The sequence below is a fragment of the Vanellus vanellus genome (assembly GCF_965231255.1).
Source record: "Vanellus vanellus genome assembly, chromosome: 2".
NCBI lineage: Eukaryota > Metazoa > Chordata > Aves > Charadriiformes > Charadriidae > Vanellus > Vanellus vanellus.
This window is the reverse complement of record NC_138906.1, coordinates 78,721,138-78,733,539: the sequence shown is the minus strand read 5'-3', so window position 1 is coordinate 78,733,539 and position 12,402 is coordinate 78,721,138. Positions and strand designations below refer to the sequence as shown.

At 41.9% G+C, this 12,402-nt stretch overlaps 1 protein-coding gene across 1 annotated transcript; it reads left to right on the top strand.

The window, feature by feature from the left end:
- Nucleotides 1-1,822: 1,822 nt before the first annotated feature.
- LOC309686412 (heterochromatin-associated protein MENT-like) lies at nt 1,823-12,069 on the top strand. Its single transcript, XM_082499066.1, has 7 exons — nt 1,823-1,996; nt 2,939-3,025; nt 4,639-4,776; nt 6,806-6,923; nt 7,484-7,626; nt 10,155-10,322; nt 11,066-12,069. Exons 1-7 carry the CDS (start codon nt 1,829-1,831, stop codon nt 11,465-11,467), a joined length of 1,224 nt encoding a protein of 407 aa, XP_082355192.1. The 5' UTR covers nt 1,823-1,828; the 3' UTR covers nt 11,468-12,069.
- Nucleotides 12,070-12,402: the final 333 nt, after the last annotated feature.

Here is a 12,402-nt window from a genome sequence, read left to right as displayed (position 1 = left end):
TTTGGAAGTCTTAAAAATTAATGTTAAATTCTTTGGAACTGAGCAGTTAAATTATAGTATAAACGTCATGCAGAGGTGCTCATTTTTTAGTACAAAGTGTAGCCCTTGGAAAAACCCAGTACTAAGGCACAGTGGTGAGACTGCAAGTCCAGGTTGGGCAAAACCTACACAGCCTGGCAGGGCAGAAGGTTTCCTCACCTGTAGGAAGGGTGCCTTAATCACCAGGCTACCAGACAATTTAGCATCAGAGGACTGAGAACCAGCTGCAGGAGAGAATACACTCCTCCTGATCCTGGAATTGAACACACAAGACAGCATGACTCTGTAGCAGTGGTTTGGATGCTCAGCATGGGGTGTATTGGTTCAAGCCTCTGCTTTATTAATATCAAATAACTACTGGATCAGGCATCCATATTTTTCCTTTCCCAGATGACCAAAGTGGCTAGCAGACCAGTGAACCTCACAGGAACACACACATGTTCTCTCTCTCAAGCCTGAGAAATGCTTGATCGCTCCATGCAGATTCGGGTCAGGTACTCTCTGGGAACAGGAGATGGAGATGTCGGTTTGAAATTCCTCAGGCAAAAATGTTCAGCTCAGCCCTGTTCCCTAGATATGCTCTGGGAGTATCAGCATCTCCAGGCACAGCAGTAAGAGAGATCTGATTTGAAGGTCCTAAAAATGCTTAGGTATAAGCTAGGCTGCAGGGCCTCCTGAGAATGCTTCAAAGCAGTTGTGGAGCCCTGGGAAGCTTTGGAATCAAAACTTGATGCTCTGGACACCACTAACACTGCATGGCAGTGAGCTTTGAAGACTGCAGTTTTTGATTTATGTATGTAAATTGTGGGTGAAGATAGATTTAAATGTCCAGTTGCTTTTGTTGATCTAATGCTTAATCTTTCACCTGATGCCATCTTACACTGACTTCAGTACAAGTTTTAGTAGTCCTTATACTGGTGAAGACAATGGAAATTTCTGAGTTTATCCTAATATTTGTCAACAGCATTGGACTGACCTAAAATACACTAATAAGAAGCACAGGTTTGTTCTGGATCCACGTATGGAAAATCAGTTTAATCCTGGGGCTGGGTTTTTTGTTTGCTTTGGTTTTGTCCTGTAAAACCATACTCAGAAAAAGAAGCAGAACAAGGATGGAAAATCTGCAGGTTGTGATAAGCCAGCAGAAAACCAGGAAAAATGTCTTATTGTTTAAAACACAAACTATTTGGGGTTCTATGTAAGATACAAGAGTTTACTTGAAAAACAGTAATTAACAAATCCGCTACAGCTTCCAAATGTGAGTTTACCTACACCAAGAACATATAAAAATCTACAGATCTCTGCTGCCTTCAAGATGCATGTAGTGAATTGCATGAATTCACCATGCTTTTTTCAGCAGAAAATAACAGCGTAGGAAGTTTAAAGAAATAGGAGAAAGCTCAAAGCAGCACAGTGAGAAATGATTGTGTTTCACTCCCTCAGAATTTGAAGAATAAGTCTATGAAACTCAAGGAAATGGGTTTTTGAAACAAGTTTGGTCTCTGAAAACATTTCTAGCTAAAATCGTGCTCATCTTATGAAGAATAAATAAAAAAGCTGAGGAAACTCAGGAGTGATGGGGAAGGGAGAAATAATGCAGGTCTTAAAAATAGACCTACTAGCTGACTGTACTTGGTCTCTGTACAGTATTTTACCCCTTATAGGGACACCCTCACACTGTATTTGAGACGATGCAGGCAATCTCCCACTAGCAGCTTTGTATTTTTTAAAAGAAGTGAAGAAGCAGTCATCACCTCTCTCTGACACTCATTTGTTTCAGGCTGTATCAATGGAGTCTCTCTCAGTGTCAACCAACAGCTTCACGCTGGACCTTTACAAAAAGCTGAATGAAACTTCCAAAGGCCAAAACATTTTCTTTTCTCCTTGGAGTATTGCAACTGCTCTCGCCATGGTCTACCTGGGTGCAAAAGACGACACTGCAACCCAGATGGCTGAGGTAAGCTCTGAAATTAGAAGTGTATCACCTTACAGGTGGTTCCCACATAAATTGCATTATTCTTCTGCCTATGGGGAACAGAAAGGAACATCATGGGAGAACAGTGACCTGCCATAACATTGGGTACAAGGAACTACCCCACGCACGCTGCCGGCAACCCTGCCAGTCATTGTTCTTCCACTTTATTTCCAAGATCTCCCTGCTCTGCACTACACCTGCATTTAGCTTACACTTACAGTTGCCAAAGCATTGCAAGTGGTCTGCCAGAGCGAAGTTATAAACATCAGAAACTACTGCTGGTCTTGCTTGGAACTCTACCTTCTATTTTAACTGCCTTTTGCACAGAATAATTCACCGGATATAGTGCTCAAATAGTAATAAAGAGACAGCTTTATTAGCAAAATTAATACGGAGCCGAGATAATCTAGAAAAAGGAGAGCCAGAGACAAAATCACTGCTTCTAGACCCCAGCTGGTTCTGGAAGCAGTGTATCTGCTTTATCATACTGCACACCAATGTTCATAACCTTTCCTGAACGTGTGTACTTTTAGGTTATATGCATTTACTTAAACACATTAAATGTAAAATTTTACATTTCTGTCCCAGTAGTAAGACTCAGAAGTGCACTATGCTCTTCGCTGTGCTTGGTCATAATCTGAAAATAAATTCCGTGTAGCCAAGCATGAACTGACCATTTATCTAGATAAATTAATATTTGAGCTATAATATTGATCTTAATAATATTAAGCAGTAAATGTGACTACAACCTATAAAATAATGATACAGTTATAGAGACTAAACGAAGTAAGTTCTTGTCCTCAGTAACTTTTAATAGACTGTCATTGGTGAATTACTGTAGAAAACTGACATAATTACATAACCCTTGGGCACATTTGTCTTCAAAAAACAAGTTGTCTTTATGAACATTTATGATGATCACAGGTTCTTCATTTTAACCAGACTGCAGGAGAAGAAGGTTCAGCTGAGACAGCAAGGCCTTCTCCGAGGAGACCGAAGAAAAGAAAGATGGTATTTATTACAATACAAGACTCAGAGAAAAAAATCTCTGAGAAAGGGATAGCTCATCACAACTACTGCTTTAGCCTTCCAACATTTGCTCGTCTTCAGTCTATATTTACTGTCTCACTTCAGTAAGAACTATATCTAGAAAAAGTGAACAAGCAGATAATGTCACTATAAAACTCATGAACTCAGGCCTTCAAAAGCAGAACTGAGACACTAACAGCATTTTGACTGGCCCTCATACTGTCTTACTTGGTTTTAGATTGTCTATGGCAATATCAACAAATCAATTGTCCTAATGTGCTTAGGACAATTCTACCTCTTATCAGCTTCAGGGATTTTTTTCTGCAATGAAAAACAACTACTGCATTCACACCTTACTCCAGCCCTACCCAACAAACTCCCTTCCACTTTTTTCATGCAGGGACACATCAGGAAAACAAAATTCCCCTTTAAGGTAACACATGGCAATTCATCCTTGTTCATCAGCTCCCCAGAGACTTGCCACCAGGAGGAACTGCCCAGATCTTTCTCTTCAAATGAACTCCATAAACACTGAAAGGCTTGTAAGCTCAAACAAGCCATGTTTCTTTAGCACAGAAACTCAAAGAAAGCCCAAAGAAACTATATTAGACAAACTAGAAATAAAAGGTGGGGAAGAGGTTATATCAGTCTCTCCCTAGATGGCAGGGGATGAATCTTCACGATTAATCATTACATCCGCATTCACTTTAGTAACTCATTGACTTTCTGAGTTGTAGCAGTCTGCCTAATCTGGTCCTTCAGACATTTCTCTCCATTACCTCGCCAGTCTGTTCCCATCCCCTTGCAAAACCCAACCTCTGCTATCCCATGTCCTCTGGCTACCAAATTCTTTCCTATTTGTCCTTCCTACCAGCCCATTCTCAGCATGAGTAAGAAAAGTCTAGAGCCAGGAATGCCACCTGACCAACATTACAACCAGTCACCATGCGTCAGTGGCACAGACTCTCAGTGTCTCACGTGCAGGGTACAGTATACGCCAGGGAGGAGGAGACTGCACCCAAGCAGCTGGTGGGGAGCAGCTGACAGGTAGCAGGTTATTCTTCCATTAGTGAAGCAACAGCTGGCGATAGCTGGCAAGCAAGCTCACGCTCCCTAAATCCATCAACATTGACATCCAGGACAAGCTCCCTCTAAAATCCAAACACTGGCAGCAAAATTCATGTGAAACAGAGGAAATCTGAATAGTTGGTAAGTCCATGCCCTGACATTAGTGTATGTCAGAACAGAGCACCTCTTCAAAAGCTGTCAGGCTGCACTGATAGCTTCTTGTGAAACTGAAAATTAGGCCTCACAATAACTGAAATGAGGAGATTCAACTTCCTGGGCACACCATCAGTTAATGTCCCCAAAGGCCTACACAGCACTGCAGAAACAGATCATTGCCCTACAGACAGAAAATAATTTGTCCGGTTATACATAGTGCTGCAGACATGCAACATACTAAAAAAAAAGAGCTCCATCCCCTGAAATTCTTTTTTAATTAAAACAACCTGGGCATTTAAACAATCACAGCAGGTGAAACTGCTCAGACAGAAAAAAAAATAATTCCATATTAATTAGTGTCTCTTTCCAAGGATCCTCAGCGCAAGCAAGCTGAAAATATCCACTCTGGCTTTAAAGAGCTCCTGTCTGCCATCAACAAACCCAGAAGCACCTACCTGCTAAAGAGTGCCAACCGACTGTATGAGGAAAAGACCTACCCGTTACTGCCCGTGAGTTGAACATTTTTACTTAGAGTATTTTGACATGAAGAGGGATTGTCAACAGAGATGATAAAAATTTTCCAAATGATAGTGCTGCGGTTTCAGTGGGAACATGAGGGCAGCCATATGGGGCTAGCTTTCCGCAGACAAAAAGTCCATTTGTCTCCAACACTGGTCAACAGTTCGGGAATGTATGGGAACAAGACATGCTGTGTAGTTATACTTCTCCATAATCTGCTCTGCTCATCAAGCAATCTGCAGCTCAGGGACTTCCTGAACCAGAGGGCATGCCTACTTAATAGACCTTGATGAGCCGTTCTTTCACAAATTTGCAGACTTGCCTTTTGAATTTGCCACAACCCTCAGCACCAGGAGTTCCACAGCTGAGCAAGACACTGTAGGAAGCGCCTGTGTGTTTTGAGCCTACTGCCTGTTGGCATCATTATTGGTTCATTTTTCCTCTAAAGGAAGCTTCTCCATATCTCTGGTCATCCTCATCCCGTCTCTGTATCTTTTATACTTTAGAATTTCTGAGACTGGGGCGGCCAGAGAGAAATCAAGACTATGAGCACACCACAGTTTTATAGAGTGCCACTCTAATATTCTCTCTTTTGTTCCCTACTCCGTTCTTTGTAACTCTTAAATTTGTATTTGCCTTTTTGGCCGCTACTGGGCAGATTTTTTTCATGCAACTGTTCATTATAACTTCAATACCTCATTCTTAAACAGTAATAATCACTTTCTATACATTACATTTCACTGGATCATTTATAAATACTTTAATATTTATATTTTAATGTAAACATTTAGACCTTGGTTTTACAGAATAAATACTTAGGACAGACCCCAGCACAGATCCCCATGGTACTCCAGTAGTAATAACCCTTCACTGTGAACACTATTTCCTCCTACTCTTGGTTTCCAGTCTTTTAAACAAACAAGACCCATCCCTGTAGTCTCATGGATGCTCAGCCTTTGGTGAGAAGTCTTTCAAAATGGCTTTTGGTAATTGAAATAGACTGTAATGGCTCAACCTTCTTACCCACATGCTTCCTGACACCTTCAAAAAACTCCAACAGATTTGTGATTTAGGACTTATTTTAACAAAATGTTGTTGATACTCCTCCAATTTGTCATGTTTATCCATATGCCCACCAGACCTATTCATTTTTCCCATACAGACTCACGAGTTTTGTAATTACCTGTATCTTTGAAATGTTTTTTTAAAATTGATGTTGTATTAATCATCTTCCAGTTTGTTGGAAGGTGGCTTTAAATGACATTACTGTTCTTTGATCTTGGAGTTTGTTTTGATTTCCTGAGTAAATAGTAATTTGTCCTTCTGAGGGCTTATTGCTCATTTTCTCCATAATCTTCTGTACTTGTGCTTTACAAAGAATCTAGAGAATTTCCGGCTGGGCAGCTCCATGAACTATTCCACAGCAGACAGCAATGCAGTCTGCTTTTCTGACATGACTTTATTCTACCAGAACATTGCCTTTATACCTGGTCTTCTGTTGTCCTCACAAACTCTTGGCAGGTTCCTCACCTCTGAAGCAAACTAAAAGCTTTGTTTCAACTTTATATGAGACTATATGAGACTCTTGTACCGAACTCTACATCATAAAGCAGGAAAAAAGTATTTAAATGATATGTAATTTTGAAAAATTTTAAAAAATTGTGAAGAATGTTTGTTTTATGGCAGGGGGGTTGGAACTCTATGATCTTCAAGGTTCTTTCCAACCTAAACCATTCTATGATTCTATGATATTTCAAAATTACAAATTTTCACTTTGCATTTGAAACACAAAATAATGAATTATCAGTTTCCTTGAGACTGAAGTTTGATTGGTCCTTACTTAGTATTTAGCATAGAAGGTATCAGACCTTATTTTAAGGGTTATCCCCTTTCAAACAAATTATATTTTCTTCAGTTATCTATTAGTAGATTGTACAATCTGTTGAAGTGATCATTTCTAACATTTTTATAACTGAAATTTAACTAAATAAGCATACATTTTCCAATTCTATCTTTCAGAAATTCTTACAGCTCATTACAAGCTATTACAGTGCAAAGCCACAGGCTGTAAACTTTAAGAGAGCTGCAGAACAAGCCAGAGTATTGATCAATTCGTGGGTTGAAAATGCAACTGAGAGTAAGTACCACTCAGAGAGCTTTTTTCTTGGTTCACTTTCAAATCATTTGTATTTCCACATGTATTGTTCTTGCAGCCAAGGATTCATAAAAGATGGAAAGTCAGGAGAGGTGATGAACAAAGTGCAGTTTAATAGCTTGAAGAATGCTTCTCTCCAAGCAAAACTGCTCCTCCTCACAACATCCTTCCCTTGATTCTTCATGCTGTAGCCTCTTATGAATTATTTCTCTTCAGAGGGAGGCACAGGTAGATACTGAGTGGCTCCACTCTGATTAGTGAGGGTTTTACTTCTGCATTCTGCAGCTGCTTGCAACCAGCTTCACAGAACATCCAAGCTATTCCACTTTACCCACTTCCCAATGCCATTTACTACTGAAATTGCAATAAATATTAAAAAAAAAGCCATTTCTACCATATGTATACCATGAAAAATGTACAGTAAAAAAATCTCCCAAATGCAAACATTTTTGCTAGATAGGTAGGCACAAAGAAGGCACAATTAAAATTGGTGAGTTACACAGTCACACTGGAATAACAGTCCTATTTGTCTGATTTTGAAGGGAAAATCCAGGATCTGCTGCCTGCAGGATCTCTCAATTCTCACACTGTCTTGGTCTTAGTAAACGCCATTTATTTCAAAGGAAACTGGGAAAAGAAATTTCTGGAGAAAAATACCTCTGAGAGGCCCTTCAGGCTGAGCAAGGTAAATTCTTTTTCTATATGCCTATTGTCATATGTCAATATGTCTATTACTGAAGAGCAAGAAACCTCTAAATACTTCACCTGCATTTCGTATGCCACTGCAACACTCCTCACAGCTGGGCACACGGCATAAACTTAGTGAGAACAGCAATTGTGAAAATAAGTCAGTGTTATCTTATTTACACATATCCACGAGAATATAATTTTCGCTTTAATTAATAGCTGCTCAGTATCAAACACCGTGGTTAAGCGACTTAAGGAGAAGAAATTTCCTCAAGTACGAAGGTCCCATTTTCAAAAGGATCTGAGTTGCTTTTGAGAGCACTTTTTATACACCTGCGTCTCTTTTCTGCTTTTGAGATACAGTGTGTATTCTGAGTGCAATGAAACTGAACCAATTGTTCTTTCCTCACGCACCCTGGGTGTTGCCCAAAACCTCAGAGGGAATTTTTATGGGGGTTTGTCATTTTAGCCGAGTGTGTGAGGATGATGTATTCAGTATATGCTGAGGGCACGTTATGAAGCTAACAGTATTTAAACAATCATGCCCTGATGATTCACAGTAGCTGACCGCACACATATTTTGGGACTGCATCAAAGCTAAGCAAAATTATTTGTCAATGGAAGCATGTATCTTGTTTGACATAGATTAAGAGTGCAAACACCATTTGTATGCCAGGCAATTTGAAGCAATTGTGTCGATGATGTGACTGTGTACCCGAAACCTACTATGCTACATGTGCGGTTTTAGGATCTATCACGGTATGTGGATGTGGTGGGCTGACTTTGGCTGGCTGCCAGGTGTCCACCAAGCCTCTCTGTCACTCCCCCTTCTCAACAGGACAGGGAGAAAAATAGGACAAAAAGCTCATGGGTAGAGATAAAGATGGGGAGATCATTTACCAACTACCATCATGGGCAAAACAGACTCAACATAGGGTAATTAATTTAATGTATTGCTGATTAACCAGAGTAGGATAATGAGAAATAAGACCAAATATAAAACACCTTCCGCCCCACCTCTCCCTTTTTCCCAGGTTCAACTTCACTCCCAACTCTTCTACCTATCCCCCGAAGCAGCCCAGGCAGACAGGGAAGGGGGTTGTGGTCATTTCATAACACTTTGTCTCTGCCGCTCCTTCCTCCTCACGCTTTTCCCCTGCTCCAGTGTGGGGTCCCACCCACAGGACACAGTCCTTCATGTCCAATGCGGGTCCTTCCCACGGGCTGCAGTTCTTCAAGAACTGCTCCAGCATGGGTCCTTACCATGGGGTGCAGTTCTTCAGGAATGGACTGCTCCAGTCTGGGTCCCCAGCAGGGTCACAGCTCCTGCCAGTAAAGCTGCTCCTGAGTGGGCTCCTCTCCAGGGGGTCACAAGTCCTGCCACAAAACTTGCTCTTGAGTGGGCTCTTCATGGGTTGCAGTGTCCTTTGGGGTACATCCACCTGTTCTAGCACAGGGTCCTCCACAGGCTGCAAGGTGGACATCTGCACCACCATGATCTTCACCACAGGCTGCAGGGGAATCTCTGCTCCAGCGCCTGGAGCACCTCCTCCCCCTCCTTCCTCACTGCCCCTGGTGTCTGCAGAGTTGTTTCTCTCACATTTTCTCACTCCTCTCTCCCAGCTGCTGTTTCACAGCAGTTTTTACACCTTCTTAAGTATGTTACCACAGAGGCACTACCAACGTCACTGAATGGCTCAGCTTTGGCCAGTGGCAGGTCCATCTGGAAGCTGGCTGGAACTGGCTCTGCCTGACATGGAAGCAGCTTCTGGTTTCTCCTCACAGAAGTCATCCCTGCATCCCTTCTGCTACCAAAACCTTGCCATGTAAACCCAATACATTGGTGCACAAAGGTGGTTTGATTCACAGGGTGCCTGATACAAACCCTGCAAATAGATAAACTCTTGCACTCAAAGGTAAAGGATAGCAGACATGTTAGTAAAGGCTCTGTGAATATAATACAGCATAAGAGTTCAGAGGACTATTGGGTAATCCAATTTCATTTGGTAATCCGGTCCTCTAAGGTTTGGGGAAGAGAAAAAGCCAGCACAGGTCACAGAAAACACAGTTCAGAGGCAAAGGGACATAATCAGTATTGCATGGAAGTATAAAATAAGCAAAAGAGTTGATGGCATCCAGGGGAAGAAAGTCAATGTTTTTTCCCCCCTGGTCAAGGTCCTCACTCCCAAAAATATAATGTTTGGGAGAAATAATGAAACACTTATAGTAGTTACTTGCTTATTAAAGCTAATGCCTTTATTTTAAAATGAGAATTGTATTACATGTGATTCAGTCAGCAGGTACTTAACATATGTGTCTACGCTGAATTTTTGTAAAGATCTGAATGACTTTGAAAAGGGGGCGTATGTGACACTGTCCAAAGAAAAGCGTACTGAATATACAAATGCTGCTGAGTCTTATACTTGTTTACAAATTTTTGTTTTCAGTTCAATGAAGCAAGTAATCTTTATCATTCATTTTAAAGAATGAAGTAACACTACTTTTTATGTATGAATTTTTTCACAGACCAAGACTAAACCAGTACAGATGATGTTTATGAGAGATACGTTTTTGATACTCCATGAAAGAACCATGAAATTCAAAATCATTGAGCTGCCATATGTGGAAAATGAACTCAGCATGTTCATTCTCCTACCAGATGACATCAATGATAACACCACTGGTCTGGAGCTGGTAAAACTGACCTACTGTTGCATAACATACACTATGAGATAGTAACAGAAACAGATTAAAAGAGTGAGGAAGAATGAGCTTCAAAATCACGGCAGAATAGGTCCTGATGTGCGCATACTTTGTTTCATAAACTATAACACCGTGATTTCTCGGCTTAGGATTCAGGGCATCTGATAACATTGCAAACATAATGTTTTACTTAGGGATACACTTAAAAAGTATGTCCACACAACTGTCTTATCCTATCTTGTGTCCCCTTTTCTACTGCTAGAATAGCAGAAGGAAAGCAAGGACCAAATCTGAACCACCAGGCCCTGGAGTTATCTTCTTCTAAGGGCTGTATTAATTCATTTTTATGTCATTTGCAGTCTGGATTTGCACCTGATATTTCACGGTGAGGTTTCTCAAACTAAGTACTGACTATCCTGACCCAGAATGTATCAACAGCCATTCATGACCATGCCAGGATGAGTTTCAGATTCTAAACAGATCAGGGCACACATCTTTTTATTTGTATCTGAGGTCCCATGTGTTCCACTTATTTACCACTACAAATAGAAAAGTAATCCATATACACACATAGCAAGCACCTATTAATATCATTATGAGTTACACATTGCAACAGAGCAATACTCTTCACACCAGGAAAAAAATAATGAACTACTCTGACAGTTCAGGCCTATACCTCACCACCTTTAAGGAAAGAGTGTAAGTCACTGACAGCCTGATCTCACTCACTGCAGGTGGAAAGAGAGCTGACCTATGGGAAACTGGCTGAATGGACCAAATCAGCCAGCATGATAAAAGCTGAAGTGGATCTGTACCTGCCCAAGTTGAAGCTGGAAGAGAATTATGACCTTAAATCTGCTTTGAGCAGCATGGGGATACGAAATGCTTTTGACCCCATTCAGGCTGATTTCACAGGGATATCGGCAAAGAAGGATCTTTTCATCTCAAAAGTTATTCACAAAGCTTTCATGGAGGTCAATGAAGAAGGTACCGAGGCAGCAGCTGCCACAGGTGTCCTGGTGCTGAGATCAAAAACACCAACAATGACTTTCAAAGCTGACCACCCTTTCCTCCTCTTCATCAAACACAACAAGTCCCAAACCATCCTCTTCTTTGGCAGATTCTGCTCACCCTAGTCAGTTATTCCTTACCCTGCAGAGCAGGAGGCACTCGCTTGCCAGCTCAGAGGCAAATGCCAAAACCCCTGCTGCAACTGGGGGGAGTGGGACCTGAACCCTTTCTCCATCAGACAACGCGCCCCAGGCCCTGAGGCACAGCTCCTCCTGTGCTTCTTTCCTACTCCGAAGGGACAACCATATTAGTGGGGAGTGCACGACGCCTTCCATCCACAGAGCGATCCTGGCTATCATCCACACCGGGCCACCGAGAGTAGCTCTGTCCCTTAACCCCTATTAGCTATGGCATTTCTATCCCTTCCCCTCACAGCAGCACGTACAAATGTATGCAAACACAGGCCCTCTCCTCACCCTCGTGACTAGAGCCCCTGATTCAGACGTGGGTTTAGCACTTACTCCCACCACACAGCAGTTAGGCCCAGCTCCTCTTTAGCCCTCCATTAGGTCCTTGCACTACAGGAGGAGGCAGAGCCTTCCTACCCACTACCTGCAGCTATTCCTTTGCCTTCCTTCCACACCCCACACGGAAGTCCTCATCAGCTCAACAAGCTTCTTGTCACTCTGATTCCCTTAAAAAAAAAAATTAAAAATTAAAAAATACACATTTGTAAGGGCTATTTGTCTCATTCAGAGCCTCAGGTACATAAGGAGGAGGCCAAGCCCGTATGGTCCCTGGCTGCAGCAGCACCTCACTTTCATTTAAAACAACCCCGGCTTCCAAAAATATTTGGTAATAACCCCTCGTGGACTGGTGGCATTTTCTGTCAGCTCTGCCACGAGAGGGAGGCAGAGGTAGAAAACCACCAGCCGTGGCAAGGCGAGGCCCACGGAGATATAAAAGGGAATGAGAGGGCTGTGATTCTTTCTCCGTGGCAGTGGCCAGCAGCCATTTTGCCCGAAGGCCCGCGGCGCATCCGCGCTGTGGCGGCAAACGG